Raw genomic sequence first — 26711 nt, forward strand, 5'->3', positions numbered from 1 at the left:
ACAATATGAAAGTATTTCTCGAAGATTTAGATCCTGACAGCCTCTTTCATATTCCTGTATTTATTATAGGATTTGAGTGCCCAAACTAACCTAGATAGGCCAGGGGTTTCACTGCAAGAAGCATACTCAATTGAATTTTTGACCTTGATCAAGGATATCTTAAAATTATAAAGGATACTTAAACACATTTTGTTAGAAAAATAGTTTAATATAACAAACTTATAAAACTATGCTTTCCTTTTAAAGGATTTATTTTTGTTGTTTTTATTCTTGTTCCCTTTCAACCGTTTCTGAACACCTGTTGACTCTTCCGTATCATCATCAATGCCACCTTTCTTCCTCTTGCCCTTCTTTTCATCCAAGTCTTTCATTTCCTGTACAGAAAACCATAATTATGTTTATACTATATAATAAAAATTACATATAACAATTACATTAAAACAATTTATCTAATAATTTGGTTTACATTACTAGATCTTTAATTAATGTATTGTAGCTTTGCAAGATTTTTTATGTAATTGTGTGTCAATTGGCAAATTTTTTACACAGTTTTTTAAGAGTTGTTGGTCAATATTTCAAAAAAATTATTATGTAACTGGTATCCAAAACTAATGACATAAATATTTTACTTTAGAGGACATGGATGAAAGTTATTGAAGAGTGCACCAAAAGGGCGGGGGGAGGAAGTATGGAATAAATCTAAATTTGAATAAATTAGATGAGCTTAATTCAAATTTAAATCTTTAACTGTTGTTCTTAAAACAAGTTGGTAAACAATTTTTTTCTATCCTCTCATCCTCCTCTTATTGCTACTGGACCTAGCACTTTATTGTTGGGTAAAATAGATTTCTAGTTGACTGCCATTATGAGGAGCCTCTCCTTTAAGTTATTGGTTGAAAAAGAAGACTTGAAAATGGTGATTTTTCATGCATTAACCCTGCGACTGGCAAAAACCCAATATTGGATGTTTTACTTGTATTCTAGATGGTAGTACCCAATATCAAGTCTTTGCTATTATGTCTTTACAATGTGCTAAAAACGTATCCTATTAAATAACTGAATAAATGTTTACCATCTTGGCGACCCTGCGTGCTTCATCCACTCTCTCCTGAAGGCACATCACCTCCTCGTCTTCTGTCTTGTATAATGGTAGCTTCTTGCCAATCAGCTGCTCTATCCTCTGGTACAGCTCCACATCATACTGGAAATGTGCAGGGTTTGGTATCATGTCACTGACAAATTTAGAGAATGCGAATTTAATTTTAGCTAATAGATATAATCCTGATCAATGTAGTTATTATTGAGAAATTAGATATCTACATATTACTTTTCTCCACCAAAATTTGAGAATAAAAACAGATTTTCACGAGCTTTTTAAATTTAAATTCTTAAAACTTTACGAATCTTGTTCCAATTTTTTCTAGACTCGTGCATTGTTTAGTATTAGGGCATGCTAGTTAGCTCCCTTTATAATATGCCATGCATATTAGGATCCGCTTTTAATATAGGATAAAGTTTAAAACTGTTATGAATATGAAATTGTTTCAAATCCATAAATCTTGAATTATAGAAACTTAGATTTTAGTGTCTCATTGCAAACAAATTCTATAAATTAAGAATATCTGTTATATAGTTTATAATTTATATACAATGTAGAGTTCATTATGGAAAAACATATATTGGTATTTAACCCTAGAACACTACCGTGTTTTGATATACCTTTGTTACTACCGATACGTAAATTTTACGTAGCATGTTTATTTTTGTTTTTAGGTTATGTAAAGGTTTATTTTCATGCCTGTGTATTGTGTTTCTGTATTTTCTTGCCTATGTGCTTACTTAAGGTGATGATGCGTGTGTTTAAGCGTGTGTGCTTGTGTGTAATGCATGCATGTGTGATACATGCTGTTTTCCTAACCATATCTTCATATCTACAATGCCATAGAAACTCATCCTTTCCAAAAAGCCTACAAATTGTCTACTAACTCCAAGACTTTTATTTACCAAAAAACAACCTAAATTAGGTTTAGTTACTTATTTTACTATACACACTTATACGTAAAATATACGTATTTTTTATCAAGCAATACTACCGCTACGTAAAATTGACGCACGGCCTAAATAAAAATCAATATTGAGATAAGAAAAAGAACTACACACACCCTTACACTTCGGAGGACAAACGACCATTGATCAGTAAAAGCACTGCCCAAAGCTTAAACCGGAAGGTTGGAGGGGAGAGTAGGTATGACTATAAACATGACGCATAAAATTTATGCATGGTAGTGTTCTAGGGTTAATTGGTATAGCTATAAGTATAATCAATTTAGTCATAGGTAGGTAAATCTTGTAACTTGCCTAAATCATTTTTGATTTATAATAGCGATTTTTAGTTCAACTGACTTCCTTTCTTACATCAAACCTGGCCGATTAGATAATGCTAGAATCTCCTGACAAATATTTTTACGTAGCCTAAGGAAGCTGAAATTACCTGAGTGACAAAGGTGATGGCTTTTCCTGAGCGACCAGCTCTGGCGGTGCGTCCAACTCGGTGTATGTAATCCTTGCTGTGCGTGGGGATGTCAAAATTGATAACTACATCAACGTGGGGAATATCTAAACCTCTGCAATTGAACACTTTTATTAGTACTCTTCCATTAATAGATTACCAACTACTCAATGTCAACATTTGGCTCCATACATTTCTATTCATAAACTTTAAAATTATTATGTAGTGAAAAATATCATCAATATATCACAAATATGTGTGTTATTCAAAGTAATGTACTGAATATATCACAATATGTGTGTTATTCAAAGTAATATACTGAATATATCACAAATATGTGTTATTCAAAGTAATATACTGAATATATCACAAATATGTGTGACATTCAAAATAATATACTGAATATATCACAAATATGTGTGTTATTCAAAGTAATATACTGAATAAGCTTAATCCTGCAATGTGTAAACATTACTTTGTGCGCCAGTATTTTTGCCACAAACAGTGCTCTTGGGTTAGCAGGTACCTATCCAACCAGCTAATCCTCTCTCTATCATGTCCAAGATCCGTGTCTCTTTTTCAAAATAATATACTGAATATATCACAAATATGTGTGTTATTCAAAGTAATATACTGAATAAGCTTAATCCTGCAATGTGTAAACATTACTTTGTGCGCCAGTATTTTTGCCACAAACAGTGCTCTTGGGTTAGCAGGTACCTATCCAACCAGCTAATCCTCTCTCTATCATGTCCAAGATCCGTGTCTCTTTTATTACCATGTACTACACATACAAGATATCACCCAGTGTTCATATTTATGAGGGGTTTTTGTTCAACTTTGAAAACGGACCATTAACCCTTTTAACCCCGACGTCCGTACTATACGGACGTCGTAAAAATGGCGTCAACTCCCGACGTCCGTATAGTGCGGACGTGCACTTTTTATTACTTTACTGGCCACCTATTTCACCAAATGCTTTGAAATTTCACAGACTTGTGCACAAAGATATTTTGCATCGAAATATATTAGTTTGTAATGGTTTGACTTTGTATTTTGTCAGTCTGTGACTGAGCAATTGCAGTTCGTCTCGACTGACTGCTCACGCTTGTTGCAGACAGCTGTATATCACGTGGTTGTGAATATTCCGTTTTCTTCACAGTTTTAGGTTAATTCTTTGTTTGAAGGTTATTTTTTGACGATGGAAGGATTGTGAAGGAAACAGGATTTTTTTTCCGGACATTTGCCATCGTTAAGTGAAACAAGAAAACAGTAACACTACGTTTCGAGATCTGCAATCTGATCTCTTCTTCAGGTAAAGAACTAACCTAATACATAATTACAAACTAGGTTAAAATAAACAAATCTTACTAAGCGTTGTGGCACGCCTGAGTCAGGAATCACAACCTACATGTTGTATGTCAACTTCACTAACACTAAAGACATGCACTTAATAAAAAACTATACAAAACACCTATCATTAAACTAAACTACGGAATACAGGTCACAATATGGCTTCACTCGTCTACTAACCATTTACGACTGACCAGAGGGGGGTAGCCAATGGTAATCGTGACGGCCGGCTAAAACCAAGATGGCGGAAAATACAAGGGAAGGGGAACAGGAATGGGCCCTTTCGTTATTATTGGTTCATGCGAGATGAACTTCTTAAAACCATATTGTGACTCCGCATTGGTTTATTGCAAATATCCGATCCGTTTGATACTTTTGGTATTCTCTCTTTAGTTCATTTTTTAGAATTGGCAACCAAAGCGGCCTAATCTCGACTGATGGTTGACTGATTGGTTGGTCTGCCAATTTAATGTATGTTTGCCTCAATTAATTTCCTTTGAAGAAATGTGGTTCCCGATGTATTATGTGGGCTTCATCCCAATTCATATGATGGTCTTCGGACCAACAATGGTGTGCAATTTTTGACTTTCTGTGAAACCCTTTCTCGTGTTTTCTTTGTGTTCTTTTATCCTTATGTTTAGTGGTCTTTTTGTCTCGCCTATGTATTCCCTATTGCAGCTACATTTTTATACTGTAAACACAGTTTTTGGAATCCTGTGTGCCATTTTTTGGTTTTTGTTTTTACGAGACTTTGTCTAAGAGTGTTGTGTGTTTTAAACGCGGTTCTAATGTTGTACTTTCCTACCTACTCTTCTAATTTTCTCCGATAATCCCGGCACATAAGGGATTGACATAAACGCAAATTTATCACAATTCTGTTTTTCTGACTCAGGAATGATTCTTCTGGTTCGTTTGCACTTATTAATTACTAATTGAGGGTATCCATTGCTTCTGAGATCCGATTCAATTTTCTTAAATTCTTCTTTTAGTCCATCTTTATCTGAGCACAAGCTCTTTGCTCTATCATCAAACAACGAGTAGGCTACTCCTTCTTTGACAGATTTTTGATGGTTGGATTGATAATTTAAATATTTTCCTGTGTGTGTGTTATCTTTCGAAAAACAGTTGTCTTAAGGACATCCCTATCTCTTAATTACACACACATCCAAAAAGGGAAGCTTGTTTTGGACTTCCACTTCCATTGTGAGGCGGATGGAAGGAGAAATACTATTAATGTGATTCAAAAAAATTATTTAATTCAATGTCTCCATGAGAAAAAATAACAAAGGTATCATCCACATACCTCCACCAAATCTTCGGTTTGAACAGAGCTGAAGCCCAAAGCTTTTCGCTCGAATTCCTCCATAAAGATATTGGCGAAAATAGGAGACAGTGGAGAACCCATTGCCATCCCTCATCTTGACGGTAAATTTTACCCTCTAACTCAAAATAATTGCATTGAGTGCATAGTTCTAAACAGTTCCATAATTACTGGCACGGGAAGTTTTAGTTCTATCCTTTAATGTTTGGTCTTCTTTGAGACGTGATTTAATAATTCCGAGAGTTTCTGGAACTGGTACATTTGTAAATAGACTTTCGACAATCAAAACTTACCAGTTTGTCAGTTTCAGTCAACTTTAGGGAATTTTGACCTCTCTACGAAATCCCTGGAATTTTTGATGAAAGAGTCAGTTTTTCCTACCAATGGTGTTAAGATGTCCAAGAGGACTTTAGACAATTCCCTGCAAGGTGAATCACGAGAACTAATGATGGGCCGGAGAGGGATGGTAGGTTTGTGGATTTTGGGAAGGCCATACATATGGGGGATTTTGGAGTGGTGAGGAGTTAATTTAGATCTAAATTTATCTGAAAAAAATTCTTTATGTTTTCTTAAGGTGTTTTTGCTACTTTGCGTTCAAATGAATCAGTCGGGTCTTTATTTAAAACTGTATATTTGCCAGTATTTAAAGTTTCCGCAATCTTTTCTTTATACGCTACTGAGTCATAGTACCACAGTTAGCGTTGCCTTTTGTCAGGCAGGTAAGATTTTGACCGTGTCATCTTTCCCAAGGATCGACCTGGCCTTTTTTCTCCTCTATTGTTAAATTGGGTTTTGTGGGAGGAATTTTTCTGAGTAAAAGACTGGCCTCGCAGCGGAAGCGGTCACACCCTGTTCCTCAGGTAACTGTGAAACAGCCGACTCAATTCCAGTTACGAAATCCAGTGCCTTTACCGATTTTTGTGCCACAGAAAAGTTTAAACCCTTGGATAATACTGATATTTCGCTTCATTCAGGATTTTCGAAGAGAGATTGATTACGTTTTTATTATTTGCATCCGTATTCACAGTTGCCATCCTTAGGCAAATCACATTTTTTAGGCCTAATTTTTTCCAGTTTGGAGATTTTCTTTTTCTTATCTGTTTCAGAAACTTTTATACATCTATTTTGGATGCTATCGAGAATGTTGTTGAATTCTGTACCGATCAGTGTTTTTAATTCAGTTTTTTTACACTCAATACTATTTTGGAGGAGGTATTTTTCACGATGATGATATGCAATTCTTTCTTTAAGTAAAGATTTAGAAGCAGAAGACAAAATTTTACTGGCTTTCCTACTATGAAAAGGAGTTTTTAGAGTTAACCCTATAGGCATAAGGTCTTCAACCTTACATTTATGCAAGAAAGTTAAATGATTAATGTGTTTTAGTTAATTTAAGATGCAAGCTCTCAAGGTCTTTGATTTGTTTACTGGTTCCGGGTCCGTACCGAGAATCAATTCTTTTGTTTGAAGGTTATTTTTGACGATGGAAGGATTGTGAAGGAAACAGGATTTTTCCGACATTTGCCATCGTTAAGTGAAACAAGAAAACAGTAACACTAACGTTTCGAGATCTGCAATCTGATCTCTTCTTCAGGTAAAGAACTAACCTAATACATAATTACAAACTAGGTTAAAATAAACAAATCTTACTAAAGCGTTGTGGCACGCCTGAGTCAGGAATCACAACCTACATGTTGTATGTCAACTTCACTAACACTAAAGACATGCACTTAATAAAAACTATACAAAACACCTATCATTAAACTAAACTACGGAAATACAGGTCACAATATGTCTTCACTCGTCTACTAACCATTTACGACTGACCAGAGGGGGTAGCCAATGGTAATCGTGACGGCCGGCTAAAACAAGATGGCGGAAATACAAGGGAAGGGAACAGGAATGGGCCCTTTCGTTATTATTGGTTCATGCGAGATGAACTTCTTAAAACCATATTGTGACTCCGCATTGGTTTATTGCAAATATCCGATCCGTTTGATACTTTTTGGTATTCTCTTTAGTTCATTTTTTAGAATTGGCAACCAAAGCGGCCTAATCTCGACTGATGGTTGACTGATTGGTTGGTCTGCCAATTTAATGTATGTTGCCTCAATTAATTTCCTTTTGAAGAAATGTGGTTCCCGATGTATTATGTGGGCTTCATCCCCAATTCATATGATGGTCTTCGGACCAACAATGGTGTGCAAATTTTTGACTTTTCTGTGAAACCCTTTCTCGTGTTTTCTTTGTGTTCTTTTATCCTTATGTTTAGTGGTCTTTTTTGTCTCGCCTATGTATTCCCTATTGCAGCTACATTTTATACTGTAACACAGTTTTTGGAATCCTGTGTGCCATTTTTTGGTTTTGTTTTTACGAGACTTTGTCTAAGAGTGTTTGTGTGTTTTAAACGCGGTTCTAATGTTGTACTTTCTACCTACTCTTCTAATTTTCTCCGATAATCCCGGCACATAAGGGATTGACATAAACGCAAATTTATCACAATTCTGTTTTTCTGACTCAGGAATGATTCTTCTGGTTCGTTTGCACTTATTAATTACTAATTGAGGGTATCCATTGCTTCTGAGATCCGATTTTCAATTTTCTTAAATTCTTCTTTTAGTCCATCTTTATCTGAGCACAAGCTCTTTGCTCTATCAAACAACGAGTAGGCTACTCCTTCCTTTGACAGATTTTTGATGGTTGGATTGATAATTTAAATATTTTCCTGTGTGTGTTACCTTTCGAAAAAACAGTTGTCTTAAGGACATCATCCCTATCTCTTAATACACACACATCCAAAAAGGGAAGCTTGTTTTTTTGGACTTCCACTTCCATTGTTTTCCACTTCCATTTTAGGTTAAAGCAGTATAAAGTACGGCAGTTAAAGTTTAGTTTATTATTTGTTTTATTTAAAAATGAGTAAAAGACATCGTTCAAAGTCTCCCGTAAGTGAAAATACAATAATTAGTAACCTAGTTGCAAATGGTGTGGATGTGATTAGTGACGACGATTTGAGTGATGGATATCTTGAATATTTACATTTTGTAGTGATGTAAATATTGTTTTAAAACTTTTTTAAAATTTAGATTATGAACAGTTTTAGTTATTTTGTCAGAAATAACTTTGGTTTTATGTTTATTTTAAGTACTGTGAATTTCAAAGGTCTTGTTACTTTGCCTTGCCCAGAAATGGCAAAAAGAAAAATGTACACGGCTTTACAAAAATTGATGTTACTCCACTTGTAAATAAGGTAGGCCTATAATTTTTGTTTCCTTTTATTAAGGATTAAATATATCATAAAGTAAATGAGTATTTTTTTGTCAAATATTTTTTTATCTATATGGTTTCCATGATCAAACTTGAAATTTTTTCATTTTTATTTATTTTTTATATATGTATATGCATTTAAAAAAATTTACTTTCAAAATAATAATTTTATTTGTATATTTCTGTAAGCTACATGTATAAAGAAGTAAAACAAAAAAAGAATTACCTAAATATCTTAAAAAATAACTGAGTTATGAATTTTTTACAAAACCCTTACATTTTGTCTGAAAATGGCTTGGGATTTCTGGCACATCACTTGATTTAATGGCCGGGGTTAAAAGGGTTAATGTACTTTTAGAAACCTTGCACAGTTTAAGCTTTTTCTCTTTTAATTCGTAAAAATATTTTGACTTTCATAGAGTTAAAACCTCAATCTGAAATAGATTTAAAAGTTTTGCTACTAGATATTTCAAAACAAACCAAAATTCGAAATAAATGTGTATTTTTTTGCATACAACAAACCATAAAAAAAGATTTAATAACTGTTTTTCACATACTCTTTAAATGAAATAAAAATCTGATTTGCGAATTTTTATAATGCTTACCATTTTAGGATTAATTAGTTATTGGCACTTACTTATTTTTTTTTACTTAAAAAAAGGAGAAGCATCCCCTTTTAAGCCTACCTAGATCTCATGGACCACTGGCCTGTGCGAGGATCTTACCAAACAGAATAAGGGGGAGAGTTGATACATTACCAGGTCGATGGTACTGATAAAAAGTGGAAGGTCACAGACAGGATTCGAACCTGCGCTACCTCTAACTCAGACTCAAAGTCCAACGTCTTAGACCGCTCAGCTATCGGCACTCCCAATAGCATATAACTTATGCATACTAGAAGTTACTGTAAAACTAATAAATATTTTGACAACATACTTGTAACTGATTCCTTTTGTACTGGTTTGTCTGAATCAACACTTACTAGACCTCATAAATGAGTCTATGAGTTTCAAGTAAAAATATCCCTGGAATTGTTACCTATATACTAAAGCAGGGCTTCCTTGATGGATAATTTCTGTTTCTGTGGTTGGCATCAGCTATTCTTTCTGTTACTGCTATGGTAATTTCGAAAAGGTCTGTGTTCTTCCTTTGGATTTTAAAATCTCATCTTAAGAACAGTATGTCAACATAACACGCTTGGATTTGCTTGAGAAAATGACATCTGGAATATTTGAGGTGATGAAGAACATCATGTGAAGTTTGCACCAGTGTGATAATGATGATCTTCGGAATGATCACTTCTTCTAGATGAAAATTTTGACTACATTTGAGAGTTTGGACAGTGGAATAACTTCTGATGATGTTTTCTAAACTAGTATTTCACATGAGTGCAATAACTACTTTCACCAGTTTCATGAAGATTTGAGCATGTGTTAGCATTTGAAAATATCTGCTGAATAACAATGAAGAATTAGCTGTCCAGAATATGACAGCACAGCTGATGGAGTAGACACCTGTGACAGACGACGAGACAAGACTGTATCTTTTCTATCCTCAGACAAAACGACAGTCATCCAAATGGAAACAAAAAGTAGAAGCAAAAACACAACGCATAAACAAAAAACCTTAATCAGAAGTGAACTAAATTTCCTTTTGATCACAGTACTGAAAAGAATTTTATGCTTATTTATACTTGATGTCTTCGTCTTTGACTGATAAAACCAGATAGACTGTGTCAATTTTGTTTAAAAATTGTTTGCAATTTGTTCAGAACAATTTTGTCAAGTATTTAAAACTATATACACTATTTACAAAGGTTTATGGTGGCAGGACTAGAACAGTGGGTCATCTTCAAGTTCCTTGAGTGCATAGATAGGCCTACTTGTAAGTCTGGACCATATGGCTTCCTTGAACTTAATAGTGTTCATATTTCTGATGCTTTCCGGTAGGCTGTTGTATAGTTTGACCGCTGCTATTGGAAAACTGTTCAACGATTGTGAAAGTCTACATTTTAGGGTGTTTAGGTCTTTTGCATGGCGGGTGTTGTAGCCATGGACATCTTGTCTTCTCCCAAACAGTGATTCATTCTCCTTTATGTATATAAGCGAGTTCATTACATATTGGCCTTGAACCGTTAATACCCTGAGGCGTTTGAAAATAGGCCTACAATGCTCCAGATGGTCTGAAGATGTAATGATGCGTAGCGCCTTCTTTTGGAGAACAAGTATTCTGCTGCATGCTGATGCATGGCCCCAGAACAGAATACCATAGGCTAGGTGGCTGTGAAAAAGTGTGTGGTACACTGTTACCAGGCACCGCTCTGGTACCACGTTTCTCAGTTTTCTCAGCAAGAAGATAACCCTGGAGAGTTTTGCGCAGACTTTGTCTATGTGGCAATTCCAATTTAACTTCGGGTCCAGCCAGAAACCGAGTAATTTAACGGCCTCATCACAGTCCTCTATGAAATCTCCATTTTTTAGAGTACAGAATATCAGTTGTGTTTTTTCTTCGTTTAATTTTAGTTTGTTTGTGGTGAACCACCTCTTGGCATCTGCTAACAAGTCCTCGGCTTCCTGAAGCACGGAGTGTATCAGCTTTCCTCTGGACAGGAGCGTAGTGTCATCTGCAAACAGCACTGCCCTGCCTCCCAATCTTAAATCATTCACAAGAATTAAGAAGAGCAAAGGTCCCAGGATGGAACCTTGTGGCACTCCATGCATGACTTCTCTACTTCCTGAAGTAGCCCCACAATGCGATACCCTCTGTTGTCTATTTTCGAGATAGCTGGAAATAGTTTTGTGAACTGTTCCTTCGATCCCATAGGAATTTAGCTTGCTAAGTAGTATCTTATGCGGGACACAAAATCGAATGCTCGGCTCAGATCACAGAGCGCAAGAGCTATTGATTCGCCAGCCTCGAAAGCTTCCATTATCTTTGATGCTATGGATAATAAGGCCACTTCTGAAGCCATGTTGGGTGTTGCTGAGCAGATTGTTGGACTCAAAAAAATCAACCAACTGTTTTTTCATTATTGACTCCATGACCTTAGACACCACTGGCAGAATTGAAACTGGCCTGTAATTCACCAGTTCCTCAGGATTTCCTTTCTTGTAGATGGGGACTGTGCGTGCAATCTTCAAAGCATCTGGAAAGATACCTCGACTAAGACACTTGTTTATTACTACTGATAGAGGGTTTGCTACTTCATGGATCACCGCTTTCAAAACAAAGCAAGGAACACCATAGATATCCGGGCTTCTAGAGTTCTTTAGCCTATTTACTATTTTTATAATATCTAGTGGCCACACCTCTAACCAGTGGTCTAATATAGGCTTAGGCCTATTCGCAATATACAGAGGGTTAAAGTCCATCTCCGGAAGGTTTGTCACTATCTCTTCAACAGCCTCTATGAAGAAATTGTTTATGTTGTCGGGACTTTCTGAGCAGGAAGCATATGGCTTCTTAGGTCTGTGTGAGTTTATAATATCCCAGGCCACTTTACACATGTTGGAGGATGACCTGATAGTGTGGACGTTGAAGGCCTTCTTAGCTTCTGTTACTTCCAGTCTGTACTGTTTATTTGTTTTACAATATAATGCATAGTACTCATCACGGTCTTTTGGTGAGACTGCTGATTTATAATGATCATTTAGAAGAACTACTAAGTTTTTAAGCCTGCGCAAGTCTGCCGTATAACAAGATTTATCTTTAAACTGACATTTAGTTCCGTTTTCTGGATTTTTTTTAAAAGGTTTTAATGGAAAAAGTATGTCAAAATTGTAATTAAATGTTTGAAGAAATCTATCAAAGGAGTGCTCAGATAAATAGTGATCACCCAATTCAATTGGCCAGTTTACGTTTTTTAGAGCCCTCCTTAGTAAAGGCAGCTGTTCATCCTTGATGACGTGCTTTGTAAAACTATACTTATCATACCATGAAACTTTTTTGTGTTTACCATTTCCCAAGCTTGTCTTTATTGTCATAATAACTGCACTATGGTCCGCAATCATAGGTTCAATAACTTCTATCTTATAATCCCAAGAATCAAAATTTGTAGCCATGGAATCTAGGCACGCTGTGCCTCTTGTGGGTAGTCAGTTTGAAATGTATAGGCCATGACTAATGAGCATGTTTGTAAAAATGTTCTCTTCCCGTGATTTTTCTTCCAGGTGTACATTAAAGTCACCACAGACCACAAGTTTTTTCTTATTTCGAGAAAGAAAAGTAAAACATTTGTCCAGAAGTTGGATAAACTCATCAAAATCACCATCAGGAGAGCGGTAAATCGACATGATGATCATTAAAGAGTCCAAGAGCTCAATAGCGGCAATTTCTAAAGTTAGTTCTTTACAAAATTGTTCAAGGTAAAGTTTTTTATATCTAAGATTATTTTTAACATAAACTGCTGTGCCTCCATTTTTATGTTCCTGTCTACAAAAGGCATCCGCCAAAATCAAATCTTCAATTTGGGTGTACACATCAATTTCATCTTTAACTAGCCAATGCTCTGAAATGCACAGTATATTTGGTCTAGTTTCCAATATAAAGAAAGATAGAACCTCCATTTTTGTCCTTAAACATTGAACATTTATTGAGGCTATTACCTTGTCTGAGCTATAATTTTTCATAGGCTTTTTTAACTTAGGCCTATGACTAGTTGTTTGGGAGTTTAGGCTAGGAGGAATAATATCACTAGACTGAATGTTAGACGAATGAGAAACTAAGTTACACTGAGAGTTTGTGTGTTTCTGAATAAAAAACGCTTCAGTGTTACATTTCTGGGCCAGCGGGTACAATCCATAACCTTATCTTTATGTAAAAAATCTACTCCTAGCTTGAAGCTCTTGTTTACTCCCTTGTTTTCAAGTTTTTCAACACTAAAACTAATATTAGGAAAGGCTTTACTTACAAAACATCGAACATCCTCTTCACTCGTTCCCATAGCGACTTTTCCCAAATGAAACCAAGCCTTCTTAGCACCGAGAAGGCTTGATGAGACACTCTGTACCGATTATAATAGGGTGTTTCTTTTTGTATTTGGATGACTCTGGGTATGGGCTTACCCTATTTTTGCTTAGGCCTAGATTAGCCTTGCCAAGTTCATTCCTAACCTCACTGTCCAGCTTTCCTATTTTATTTCTCACATTTTTCCTTCTAGGCCCAACAGCTTGCCAATCTTCATTTAACTTATTTTCTGTCTTAGAAGGAGAAACATCGTCACTTGCAACCAAAGAGCAGGTTTCAGTCCGAGTCACTATTTGAGCCTAGACTTGCTTCAACATTTTTGTTATTTACATCTTGGCATATTCTATTTGTAAGCCGTTTAGAAGTTCGGGTTTTAACAATATCTACATAAGATGGGGTTTTAATTTTGTCATCGGTAATTTCATTTACACATTCACTAAGGTTAAGTTCCATTCCTATTTCTGGATTTATTAGACTGTTCGATGTATTGGAACAACTCTCTCTCTCTCTGAACCGTTCTCAGAACGATTCGGTTCTTTGGATTCGTTTGTGGATGTTTCAATTTTTGAGTTGGCATGGAAATGTCGCATAATTTCATTTAGCTGTGTCCTAAACACATTATTTTCATTTCCAAGTTCACTTAATCTTTTAGACAAACTTAGGTTATTTTTGGTTATTTCTTCCAATTCTGTCACGACAACGTTAAGAATCACGGAGCAGTCAGATCCATTCGACGGATGCAGATCAGTTCCCGACGCAGACTCGGTACTTTGTTTGATAACAGCATTTGGAAGGCAAGAAACAAAGTAAGTATAAGTAAGTGCTGCCAATCACAGAGAGATAAATTTATCCTTCAGTACATTCTTGTTTTAATAAGAATCCAAAATGTTTTTGACTAAGTACTCACATACCTGCTGGCAACATCTGTGGAGATCAGTATGGATCTGCTCTTTGCCCGAAATTTGGTGAGAGCAGCGAGCCTCTTGTTCTGTGACATTTGGCCGTGGAGTGGCACGGCGGCCATTCCAAGGTTCCGGACCATCAACGCAGTGCGCAGCGTGTTGGCACAGGTCGCGCAGAAGATCATCATTGAGTTGCCGGCCAATTCATTCAGCAAATGGACCAGATACACATCCTGTCACAACATATTTCGTCCTGATTATTTATAATTTAATCCTAATAACTTTATGGAACATTTTCTTAAACTGCAACAATTTTTGTCTACAATGTTTATTTCTCATAGACAATGATGCTGGTTTGACATCCAATATAGAAATCTATATTTACATTTTAGCCTAAAATAAATAAGTAAACATTAAACACCAGTACATTCAACGTAATTTCAGACAAACAAAATGTAAGTAATATTCTACTTATCCAAATACTAATCATGTACAGAACACTTTATAAAATATATTCAATAGTTAACTTTTAACTTTCAGTCCAATTCCAATTAGTAAAGTATAAATAGTAATGGATTTTACTTTTTATTCTTTACTTCTATTTATTAATAGTGTACGTATGTATCAAGAATCGAAAACTATATTATATTATTTTCTATGATTGAGCCTATTCATTTGTGATTTAAAAACACCTCTATGAATAAAGAGAGTTTGAGACTTTATTTGACGTCTCTAGATATCAGCCTTGTTAATGGAAAACATTCAGCGACAAACAAAAGATTCATTCATGACATGGTTTTTACTAAACACTTGTTGAACATAAATTATTTGTTTCATTAATCCTTTGCATTCAGTAGGCCATCAAGTGTATGCTTAGCTCCTGTGGAATTACAGGTAGCTCTCCTCTCAGCTTGGTGAACCACAGCTAGTGGCCTGGCTGCGTCCTTTGTCACCACTTGGTGCTTGTGTAACCATGTACATCACTTCGACTTGTATTTAAATGCTCTTTAAATTGATGAAATTGAAATGAAATACTTAAAAAATTCACAAACTTTATTAGCTTCAAAGTAAGAATTTTATTGATTAGTTATTTATTATTTGCTCTTAAACATTGAAGTTAAATTTAGCTGACATATTTTAAAGTATTTTTATTTACAAAGAGGTAAAAACAATCAGTCAAGTAGACTGATATCAAAAGAATATAAACTCGATTTACAAATGCACTTGTATTTTAATAAATAGTCAGGATACACTATAGCAGCTACAGTGGGCCTCCTACCTATCAGATAGAACACCTTCGGCTACCCATAGTGGTCTCCAGAGCTGAGAGGAAAAACGCTTAAGTTCAAAGGTTTAAACTGTATCCATCTATAAAACACAAGCCTTACAAACATAAATGTTGAGAAATAAAGCCAAATTGGAACCAATAGTTTTAAAAAGTGTTTTCCTAAACTGAACTTCAATTTACGTTTAAATTAATCCATCCAGTAATTGGTTAAAACTCGGGTTAAAATTAACTCCATATGTTGTTACCATTTCCACTTCACCCTTAACTTTATTTCTATTGAAGACCAGATGTGAACATAAAAAAGCAACACATTTGCCTGGGAATCAACCACCAAAATTGATCAATTTAAGACATATTCCAATCATTCATATATTTTTTTTGTTTCAATAAATATCACAGTAAATGTAACATAGGCTATAAAAGTTTTAATATTTGTTAATGATGGTTTCAAACAAATTAATTATATTCAATTCATAAATAACGCCTGTTAATTAAAAATGAATATAAATTTTAAATGTATTAATTCTAATAAAAACAAGGTATCATAAACCAAAACAGTAGGTCCCGTCTGCTCTAAACTATTCAAAATATAACTTTCCATTACGTTACATGGGCTTGTCAAACAATCAACAATTGTTCATTCATATTGATACTTGTGAATTATAATCCAAGCTATTTCCGTGATGTGAGCTTCTAGATCCAGGGTAATATTTTTGTTCACAAATTGAAACAGTCAAAACCATTGCATATATTTACTAATATTTTTCTTCTGCAATAATAAATAAATTCTTATTAAAAATTTAAAAGGAGTGATTATTAAACAGAAAACTCAAAATGTTTTACTAATGATCCTCAGTTGTAACAGACTTTCGATGCCTCTTTACAATGTACTGATGAAGCAACCACAGTATGTGGGTCTGATGAGCCATAGCAACGTCTAGAGAACGTACTGATGAAGCGACCACAGTATGTGGGTCTGATGAACCATAGCAACGTCAAGAGAACGTACTGATGAAGCAACCACAGTATGTGGGTCTGATGAACCATAGCAACGTCTAGAGAACATACTGATGAAGCAACCACAGTATGTGGGTCTGATGAACCATAGCAACGTCTAGAGAACGTACTGATGAAGCAACCACAGTATGTGGGTCTGATGAGCCATAGCAACGTCTAGAGAACGTACTGATGAAGCAACCACAGTATGTGGGTCTGATGAGCCATAGCAACGTCTAGAGAACGTACTGATGAAGCAACCACAGTATGTGGGTCTGATGAACCATAGCAACGTCTAGAGAACGTACTGATGAAGCAACCACAGTATGTGGGTCTGATGAGCCATAGCAACGTCTAGAGAACGTACTGATGAAGCAACCACAGTATGTGGGTCTGATGAACCAAAGCAACGTCTAGAGAACATACTGATGAAGCAACCACAGTATGTGGGTCTGATGAGCCATAGCAACGTCTAGAAAATGTACAGATGAAGCAGCAACAGTATAAATCTGATGAGTCAGACTAATGTCTAGATTCATAGCAGTGAGACTCTATGTACTGTTTATATTGTCTTCGTGTCTACACTCATCATGTATTGTACTGACTGTGTTTTATGTATTGTAATGATAATAATTCTATTACTATTGTTGTACTGACTCTACAAGTTTCTTACAAAATCTATTCACCATGTTCTTTTTCATTATCACCAAACAGGGCTTTGGCTTAAAGAGCTTTTTAGCCCATGAGAGCAGGTTTGAAAGAGTGGCAAATTGTGGATGGCAAAATCAAGAAATATATAAACTAAAAAACAAAGTTCAAAAGTTAGTGATAAACTGTATTACAACATATCTTAAAAATCATACCAGTATATATAGCTTTTTCATCATTTATATAATACAAGTAGTATTGTTTATTGAACAGGATTGATCGATTATTGTTTAATATCAATTTACATAATAACAAGTGCTTTTGTTTCACTTGATACATTCCATTTTTACTCAATTGAGTTTTAACACATTAGATATAATTTATTATCATCCAGTATTCATAAAGTTGTTTTACTTAATTATTTACAAATACATGTAACGCTGTATTTTAATATCAAATGAAAAAGCAACAGTAATGCACAACGCTACAATGGCATCTCATTTAACTTGAGAAATTATTGGTTATTATTGACTTTTAAAAGAGAATAGCGTGTTAATGTGGGCTTTGAGTGCAAAGCATTATTGTCAGTGTTTTATCATACATGACTGTTAATTCATTTTTTAAATATATTTGTCATTCCTGTTTCTTTTGTTTGATGCTATATAACCTGAATGTTTCAGGTAGCAACATGTTTTAGCATTTTATGACATGTATCAATAGACTATTACATTAGACTTAGGGGAGCTATATAGCTGACTGGTTATCCGTTAGTGAAGGGGCAGCGATACTACAATAGCGGGTTTCAGATTTATAAACCCGTCTCTGTCATCTAAATCTCCAATTTTGTAAGATTTGATCATTAATTTTTTTTCTGCTAAAACCGTACAATCATTTTGATATTATTGATGTTTAAGAGATAGAAAAGAACAGAGACTATCCATCCTGAGGTCTACTAACCTTGAACTTGAGTGGGATGAAGATGTAGTACTGTTGCAGCTGGTCAACAGTCTTGTATTTAGTGGAGACCTCGACCTTCACAGGGTCAACGAGAGAGGCTCTCTGCAACTTCTGCACCTTCTTGGTCATGGTGGCGGAGAACAGGAATGTGTGCCTCTCTCTAGGGATAACCTTCAGTATCTTGTCCACCTCTACCTCAAAGTCCATGTTGAGAATGCGATCTGCCTCATCCATTACCTTGAACATGTTCATATTTTGTCACTTTTTATTTAAACTTTCAGGCTTACAAAAGAAATTAATACAAGTGAGGTTATTGATCCTAAATTTAACATCTGTAATGTTTTTCACTCCTCTAATAATCTACAAAGTGACAACCACATTAAAACCTAACAATTAAAATCAAACAACAAGAACCCAAGAATGTGAGATATAATATTGACTGTAGATGTACAAAAAACTTATTGGACAAGCTTCAAGATCTTTACTAACAAAAACAAACGAACATATTTATAATTATAAAAAAGAAAACATTGAAGAATCTAAATTAGTAAAATAAGCTACAAAGAAACCAAAGTGACAGTGTGTATGATGGTTTTCAAAGATAAAGTATTTCTTTACTATATCTATAAATTTCAATATTTTCCTACCCTCGGTCAAAGAAGAAATCCAGTCAAAAATTAAGAAATGTAAACCAATACTTTTATAATTTATGTTTTAGGTATTTACCATTATTAGTTTTAATACATTTACTGCGGTGGGGCAGTTACCTATACAGGGTGTTTGAAAAGTATGGGTACAGCTTAATATTTAAAAAACCATAGGAGATAACATCTATAAACTTTGCACAGTGTCATATGGCTATGTAAACTACTTTTCCTTGCTATTACCATGACATGCCAACCATGGGGAGACGGCCCACAGAGGAAAACATGGAAATCTTAAATTGAAGCATGGGTCGAGTGATACCTCATTTGAAAGAGCTCACTTAGTAGAGTTGAATACCGCAAACCGCATCTCAAAAGGTTTATCCAATCAGAAATGGCGGGTTGTTTTAGGTACACATTGTGAAGTACATTATGCGCTGCCATTTCTGACTGGATCGTCGTATTCTGATGCGGTTGGCGGCGTTTCACTCTACTAACCAATGTGTTTTCACTGACTTTTTTTAATTAGCAAATTATGTCATAAATTTATAACACAATAAATAAAACTAAAAAACATCGGTATTTATTGTGTTTTATTTATTGTGTTATAAATTTATGACATAATTTGCTAATTAAAAAGTCAGTGAAAACACATTGGTTAGTAGAGTGAAACGCCGCGAACTGCATCAGAATACGACGATCCAGTCAGAAATGGCAGCGCATAATGCACTTCACAATGTGTACCTAAAACAACCCGCCATTTCTGATTGGATAAACCTTTTGAGGTGCGGTTTGCGGCATTCAACTCTACTAAGTGAGCTCTTTCAAATGAGGTATCACTCGACCCATGCTTCAATTTAAGATTTCCATGTTTTCCTCTGTGGGCCGTCCCCCCATTGTTGGCATGTCATGGTAATAGCAAGGAAAAATAGTTTACATAGCCATATGACACTGTACAAAGTTTATAGATGTTATCTCCTATGGTTTTTTAAATATTAAGCCGTACCCATACTTTTCAAACACCCTGTATATAAACATAACCTATTTTATTTTACCATGTAACTTTCTGTAGTTAATGAAATTGTAATTTTTCATTCCGTCAACTGTTTTGATGCCTTTGTATTTCTCTATGAAATACAAAGGCATGACTCATGTCAAGTGAAGGTATTAGATTTTATTTTAACTGCTTTATCTTGTGTTTATTTCTATTTAATACAAGGTTTTCTGCTTATATTTTAACTAATGATAACTTAACTCCAGCAAACGTACATTTTATTTAAAAATTTTTGGAAGTATGAAACATGTCTAATTCTAAAATCTTACCATTTCCAACACGAATACAATGCAGAAAATGGAAAAGTTATTGAATTAGTCAGTTATATAATAATATATGCATGTTCAGTTTTAGCATACTTACTCCATGGAACAGTGGATTTTATCAGACTTAGTATCAGCTGAGAAGTTTTAAGGTTACAAAATATTTAATAAGTTGGCTCTTGTGTTCAGAAATCCCAGTATATGTAACATTTCCACTTGAAAATATTTTGTAGACTATACTTTAAAGCTAATAATGAATACACATTTTATTACAGTAATTAAACGATTTATTACAAAAACATTTATAAGCTTGCTTCCATAGGTCTGTACTCACCAGGTATTTCAAGGCTTTGAGGTTGAAGCCCTTGGTGTTGGTGAGGTGGTCCACAAGACGGCCAGGAGTCGCAATGATAATGTGAGGTTTCTTGGCGAGTGTCAAGGCCTGAGACATCATGTCCATTCCACCCACAATGACAGCACATTGTACACCGATACTGGAACCTGCAAAACAACAGATTTTTTATCTCAATATCTTCACAAGTCATACAAGTGGAAAGAATACTAGTTTGACTTAATATTCATTATCTCCTCCAAGCAGGGATTTTCACAAACCTACCTACTTCCACATGCAGAACTTGTGTCATAATGTTGTAGTAATGGTAAAAAAGATAGAATGATTAGCCCTCTATCAAATCAAAAACCAACGGCTCGAAATAGTTTTGGAATTATTGGAACAGTTGGCTGTTACCAATCAATCGCATAAGAATACTGTCTTCATTAAAATGTGGTGTTCATGTGGAGCTGCGGGCGGTGAGTTTGCTGACGGAGTCTGTCATGTGACATCACATCAAAGGGTAAATAAATTGAAGCTCAATAACTGTTTCTTTCAATGATTTAAAACAAATTGCCTGAATATTAATTTCCATGTCAAAATTTGATGAACTACGAATAAAAATAAGGATTTCCAACCTGTAGACTACCTGGTGTCTGTTAACAATATTAAACTTTGGTGGTGCTGAGTCACAGTCGTATGTGAACTGTTAACGAATCCTAATGTAATCCATGAATGCATTCAAAGTTTAAAACCAACTAAATTTGAAATTTTGATAAAATTTTTGGAAAAATTTGAAACCATTATTCACGGTATGATATTGATGAAATTCAAATAGGTGAGTATAATCTACAAAAATAATTTTGTTTGCTATATTAATTAATTAAAAAATTGTTTAATATAAAAATATCCTGTTTTTTTAACCTAAATATTGGGGTTTTCTGACTTAAAGTGTTATTAAGTTGTTTTAAAGGTCTAGCAAGTCATTTACAGTCCATTAAAAAGTTAAAACTGAAAAAACCACATAAGGACGAAAATGTTGATTTCAGTTTCATATACAAAAATTACTTGAATGAAACTGTGGGAAGCGTAAGAATGTCTCAGCCAAGATATTTACACATATACGGCAGGTGTACAAACAACAGAGTACAATAATTTATAATAAACGTAAATGGAGAACAATTGTGGTATTTATTTTTAGCTAAGATAAAATAGTTTAAAAAGTGTTGGAGATAAGTATGTGGCTAAAACATATTAGCTAGAATAGCACTCTGCAGAGTTAGAGAATATTAGACAAACCATGCAAAATGGTTGAAAGACTTTTATTGTACTATCTCAATTTAATTTTAAAGCTGAAAAAGTTGTGTAAAAGGTTGCATTTTCTTTCACTGAAAGCCAATTAATTTTAATTAATTAAAAAAATTTGCGTAAAAGGTTGCATTTTCTTTCAAAGTTCATTTAAGACCGAGTCATCTGAAGGCATTGAATTCGAGAGTAGAATTGGTACTTATATTCAAGCCAAACCTCTACTTATTAGATTTCACACCAGACGTGCGTTGGCAGTTACACTAAGCCTGATTCTTTTAATAACTCATCACATATGTAGTTCAAATTGTACTTCTCTTACCTAGAGCCTCAAACTGTTCAGAAATCTGATACGCCAATTCTCTTGTAGGAGTCAATATCAGAGCAAAATATCTCTGTGGAGTTTCTAACAAGGCCTGGAGGATAGGAATAGCAAACGCTGCTGTCTTGCCTGAACCTGTCTCCGCGAGTCCAATGACGTCTTTACCTGAAAAAATATGAATTTTGGCTATTATTGATACATTCTACGAAATAATTGGATAGTTCCTCTTATTTTTTTTACAGTTTATATCCTAAGATTATATTGATTCATGATTCATCAATCATTAATCTTCTTGCATGTTTACACTTTCACTGCCGCCCCCTAATTTAAATAACATCTTACACTGCTGTCCGTTTTAAACATTTTTAAAATACACATAATTTTTTAACTAATTATAAGCAAATCATGGGACTTACAACTTTTTAAAGCTGAAACAAACGTTTATGCATAAATATTTTCAAAATGAAAGTCTTATTTTAAAACTTAAAAACAATGTTTTTTGTACAAAATAAAAATTTGACCAATTTCATCACTATGTACTAGTCTATAACATAAATATATTTCTTACTATTTGCTGTAATCAATATTTTAATAACTGTCACTATAGCTACATATATTTACAATTGAAATCCACTTATGTTTAAATAATCTTTTTAGTGTGGGGGCCTAACCCAATTGTTCTAGGGCCATCATAAAAATCTTCATCAGAAACTGAAAATAAACAAAAGAACTGTAAAACTCTGTAATAAACCAATAATTTATAAAACTTAAGAATAAAAGTTTTTATTACTATTATGCTGATGTTTGTTTTTTTGAGTAAAAAACAATGTCAACAAGTCCATTGGTAGTAAAATCAGGATCATTATCTGTGCCATCTTGGAATAAATCATTACTTTCACTGTCACTTGAAAATCTGAGTAACTCTTCTAGCACTCGATTGTCTTCAATACTGTCACGATTCATTGTATTTACTCACAAACAATCGTTGTAAACTAAAGTAATAGCAAGCAAAATAATAACAATGCAGACGACGAATTAGCAGAACGACAACAAACGGCCGCCCGGCCATCGCGACGAGTTCGTAAACAAACCACTATTTTCTGATATTCCAGGTGAAATGCCAAAAACATTTCATAGATCATAATCCGTAGAGTAAGAAATAAAAACATGGAAATAGCGAATGACTATCAATGCTGAAGTCTAAATATGTTTAAATTAATCTGTATTACTGTAAAAGTCAGCGCCGTCAAAAGACAACAGCAGTGAAAGTGTTAAAAACTAGTAGTCGTTATAAAATAGTTCATCATAGACTACTGAAATGAAGCTAGCCTAATTTATATTACTTGTTAAGAAGGAGTACTGTTACTGTTACTGTTGGATGTTTGATGTGTAATCTGTAGAATCCTACCTTTAAGGGCCAGAGGTATTGCTTCTTTCTGAATGGCTGACGGATGTTTCCAGTTCAATGCAGCACATGCTTCACACAGAACATCTACCACTCCCTGCAATTAGAAACACAATTTCAGTGATTGTCATACTTAAGTGAAGGTAAAAAAATCGCAAAATTGTTAATTTGATGAAAACACAATAAACTTTTTTCTAAATACATACAGTATCAAAACCAAAACCAATCTTTCTTCTTTCTGTAGAATGAAATATTTTTTATTTCATCAAAATTATTAAGTTTTTTTTTAAAAATTCTTGGATTTTAAAGAATTTAAAGCCTAAATCTCAATTTAATTCTTTGTTTCACAAAGCAGTCAAGTTTATCCTTGAAAATACATAAGGTATGTACATGTTATTGTTTTGATGTAATTAAATATTATATTTTAATTTGTACATTATATTAATATTTATACATTAATTTCTAAGACTGAAAACTAGCAAAACCAAACTGTTCTTTGAAATTCTCTTATGTTATTTAGTCCAACATTTTGCTTTCAGTTCTTTGGATGGTTATGAATATCCATGATTTGATCATTCGATAATCATCATCCGACTGTTGGTGGCCACATTATATAGCAGCTATCTTTTGAGATATGGGGGCATCTATAGAGTTTATCAAGACTTATCCTGTAAAATCAGTATGATAACCAAAATAGCCGCTGCAAATGGCGATTATTATAATGAAGGTATTTTTTTGATCATTTAAAACCAGTGTTTATAGTTTTGGAATGCCATTTAAATAGATTCCATAGGTTTTTTTTATTCGTTTTATTTGTCTTCAAATTAATAAAATCAATTTAGTTTTGTTTAAATGACTGGTTTAAAAACTAGGTTAGGAGTAGCTCACGAATCATCTGATTCGTGTCAGAGGATTAGTTTTTTCTATGGACTGAACAAAACAATACATTTCACAGGGTGGAAATGAAAAATAACAAACTTGTTGAACATAAAATATGGAACTACTTTTCACGTGTGGAGCAATATTTCCACGTTGCCAGGCGTCACGTGACCTTTTGTGACCGTGATTCAACCTCGTGATGTCATCATCAGATGTACCACTATCTTTGGAAACGTAAATGAAAAATAATACTGAAGAGTTTGCTCCCAAATGAAGGATGTTTTTATTAATTTTGAGCTACAAGTTAATTGGTTGTTATTGGGTTGAGACAAGTGGCTCTGGCCATTAGCGCAGGCTGCGGTCAGTTCTGCCTCACGCTGATGTCAACCAAAGAAAAACATCCCTCGAGATAGTACCTATTAGTAAAGTATAACATTTTAGAGGGGCTGATCAGAAATATAGATTGAAAAGAAATGTAGTGTAAAAAAGTAATAAATCATATAAAACCCATTAATATATAAATGGACAGTAATAGAGAACACTTACCATTAAAAGGAAATAATCTTGTTTCAGTCGAAAATTCCTAATATGCACAACAAAACACTCAGACACACGTGATGATTGACAAGTACTCAATCAATCTGAACTACAGTACACAATATCTTTGAAGCACTGGACCATAGCCCCGGAGCGCTCAGATAGGCCTAATAGATACGCTATCAGTCACGGCTGCAGATAACATTGTACACAGATGTTGAGACACAGAGCACACAAACAGAACATTAAAAACTTAACTATTTATGAATATACCCGGTAAAGCCATGTTTTTTGTCATTAGTAACCCCTAAAACCACATAGCCTACATTAACCCTCCATCTGATAAGATCGCATGGTGCGACTAAATTTGACCCGTCTGTACTGATAGTCGCACAGTGCGATCCATAGTTAGCGTCATACAACAACTATGAGATAAGCGATAAGCTGGTTATTTATATAGTACGAAAGAGGAAGACATGCCCTTTCCACATGTATTACTGGAATCGATATTTGGTGGTTTTTGGAATGTAGTGGGATATAACAATCAGCTGATTTGCACCACGCCCACGCCTTTACTGTTGCGTTCAGCTCATTGTTCTCGGCACATGTTTGTTTACTGTCTTGCCCGTTGTAAATCGTTTGCATTACTAGTTTATGTTTTATTATGAGTGAACTTAGCCGTTCTAGTGCGATTAGGCACTGTTTAGATGAAGAGATTAGTGACGCTTAGATGATTGTTAGTGAGAGGAGGAGAAGAGCAGAGGAGTCAGGATCTGAATCAGACTATGTAAATGTATTTTGGGTTATATAAATATGTATATAAAGAGTTATATGTATTTTTTTCTCATGGTTTAATTTTGTTATACTTTAGATATTTTTAGGATTGTATTTGAACCAAAATAAAACATTTATGAGTGGTTTATTGAGAAAAAAACATTGAAAGTTTGAAGTATTGCAACAATAGTCAAAAGTTACCTACGTACCATTTTTTTATTTTTAAGTTCTTAGTGTTAGTGTTTTTATTTTTATAAAGTTATGTGATGTGTTTTCAACTCAGCATTAAATTTGGAACATTTTTTTATTTTGGAACTTAGAATACAACAAGTTAGTGTAGGCTATATACAGGTATATATTACCTCAAAGTTGAAATTTGAATTTTTTTTAATCATTAGGCCTGGCTAAAAAAAATTTGGAAAAAAGGGTAAGTTTTTAATTTTGTTACCATCTTGAATAACATATTCTTACAAATAATTTGATGTACAACACTTGATAATTTCTCACTGTTTTCTATTTTTTTATAATGTTTTAAGCAAACCATGCAAATGTCTTGAAAATGCCCTATCATTTTAAAGTGAAATAGTCATCAGATGGAGGGTTAATATTCAGGAGGATGAGCAAAATACGTACCGTCAAATTCGTGATTTGCCGTTTCGGCCTATAACCTCATAGATACCTTTAATAATAAGACAGTTAGAAATAGTCTGATTAGTAAAACAACAAATACACAATGTATACTTACCAAATCCTTGAAAGTGAGCTTTCCATTTGATTCAGCTAAAACTTTATCCTTATCCAAATTATCCTTCTCGATAAGGTCCTGTGACTCGTTTTCAGATATTACACTATCTTCTCCTGATGAATCCATAATAGGACTAATAATAATTAAATTCGTTAACAAAAATCTAGCACAAAGGAACAAACATAACCATGCGGTACAACATAACAACAACACAACATAACCTCTATTAAAGCAGAACGAAGCTGA

General features: G+C 34.3%; 1 protein-coding gene across 1 annotated transcript; it reads right to left on the reverse strand.

The window, feature by feature from the left end:
* Positions 1–187: 187 nt before the first annotated feature.
* LOC124367804 (probable ATP-dependent RNA helicase DDX47) lies at positions 188–26711 on the reverse strand. The gene is made up of 9 exons (XM_046824926.1): positions 26466–26711; positions 23534–23627; positions 22126–22290; positions 20502–20668; positions 18207–18443; positions 14327–14550; positions 2492–2624; positions 1073–1201; positions 188–374 (listed from the first exon to the last, which is right to left on the reverse strand). The coding sequence occupies exons 1-9, from the start codon at positions 26589–26591 to the stop codon at positions 228–230; spliced, it is 1422 nt and encodes a 473-aa protein (XP_046680882.1). The 5' UTR covers positions 26592–26711; the 3' UTR covers positions 188–227.

The sequence above is a fragment of the Homalodisca vitripennis genome, chromosome 8, assembly GCF_021130785.1.
Source record: "Homalodisca vitripennis isolate AUS2020 chromosome 8, UT_GWSS_2.1, whole genome shotgun sequence".
NCBI classification, from domain to species: domain Eukaryota; kingdom Metazoa; phylum Arthropoda; class Insecta; order Hemiptera; family Cicadellidae; genus Homalodisca; species Homalodisca vitripennis.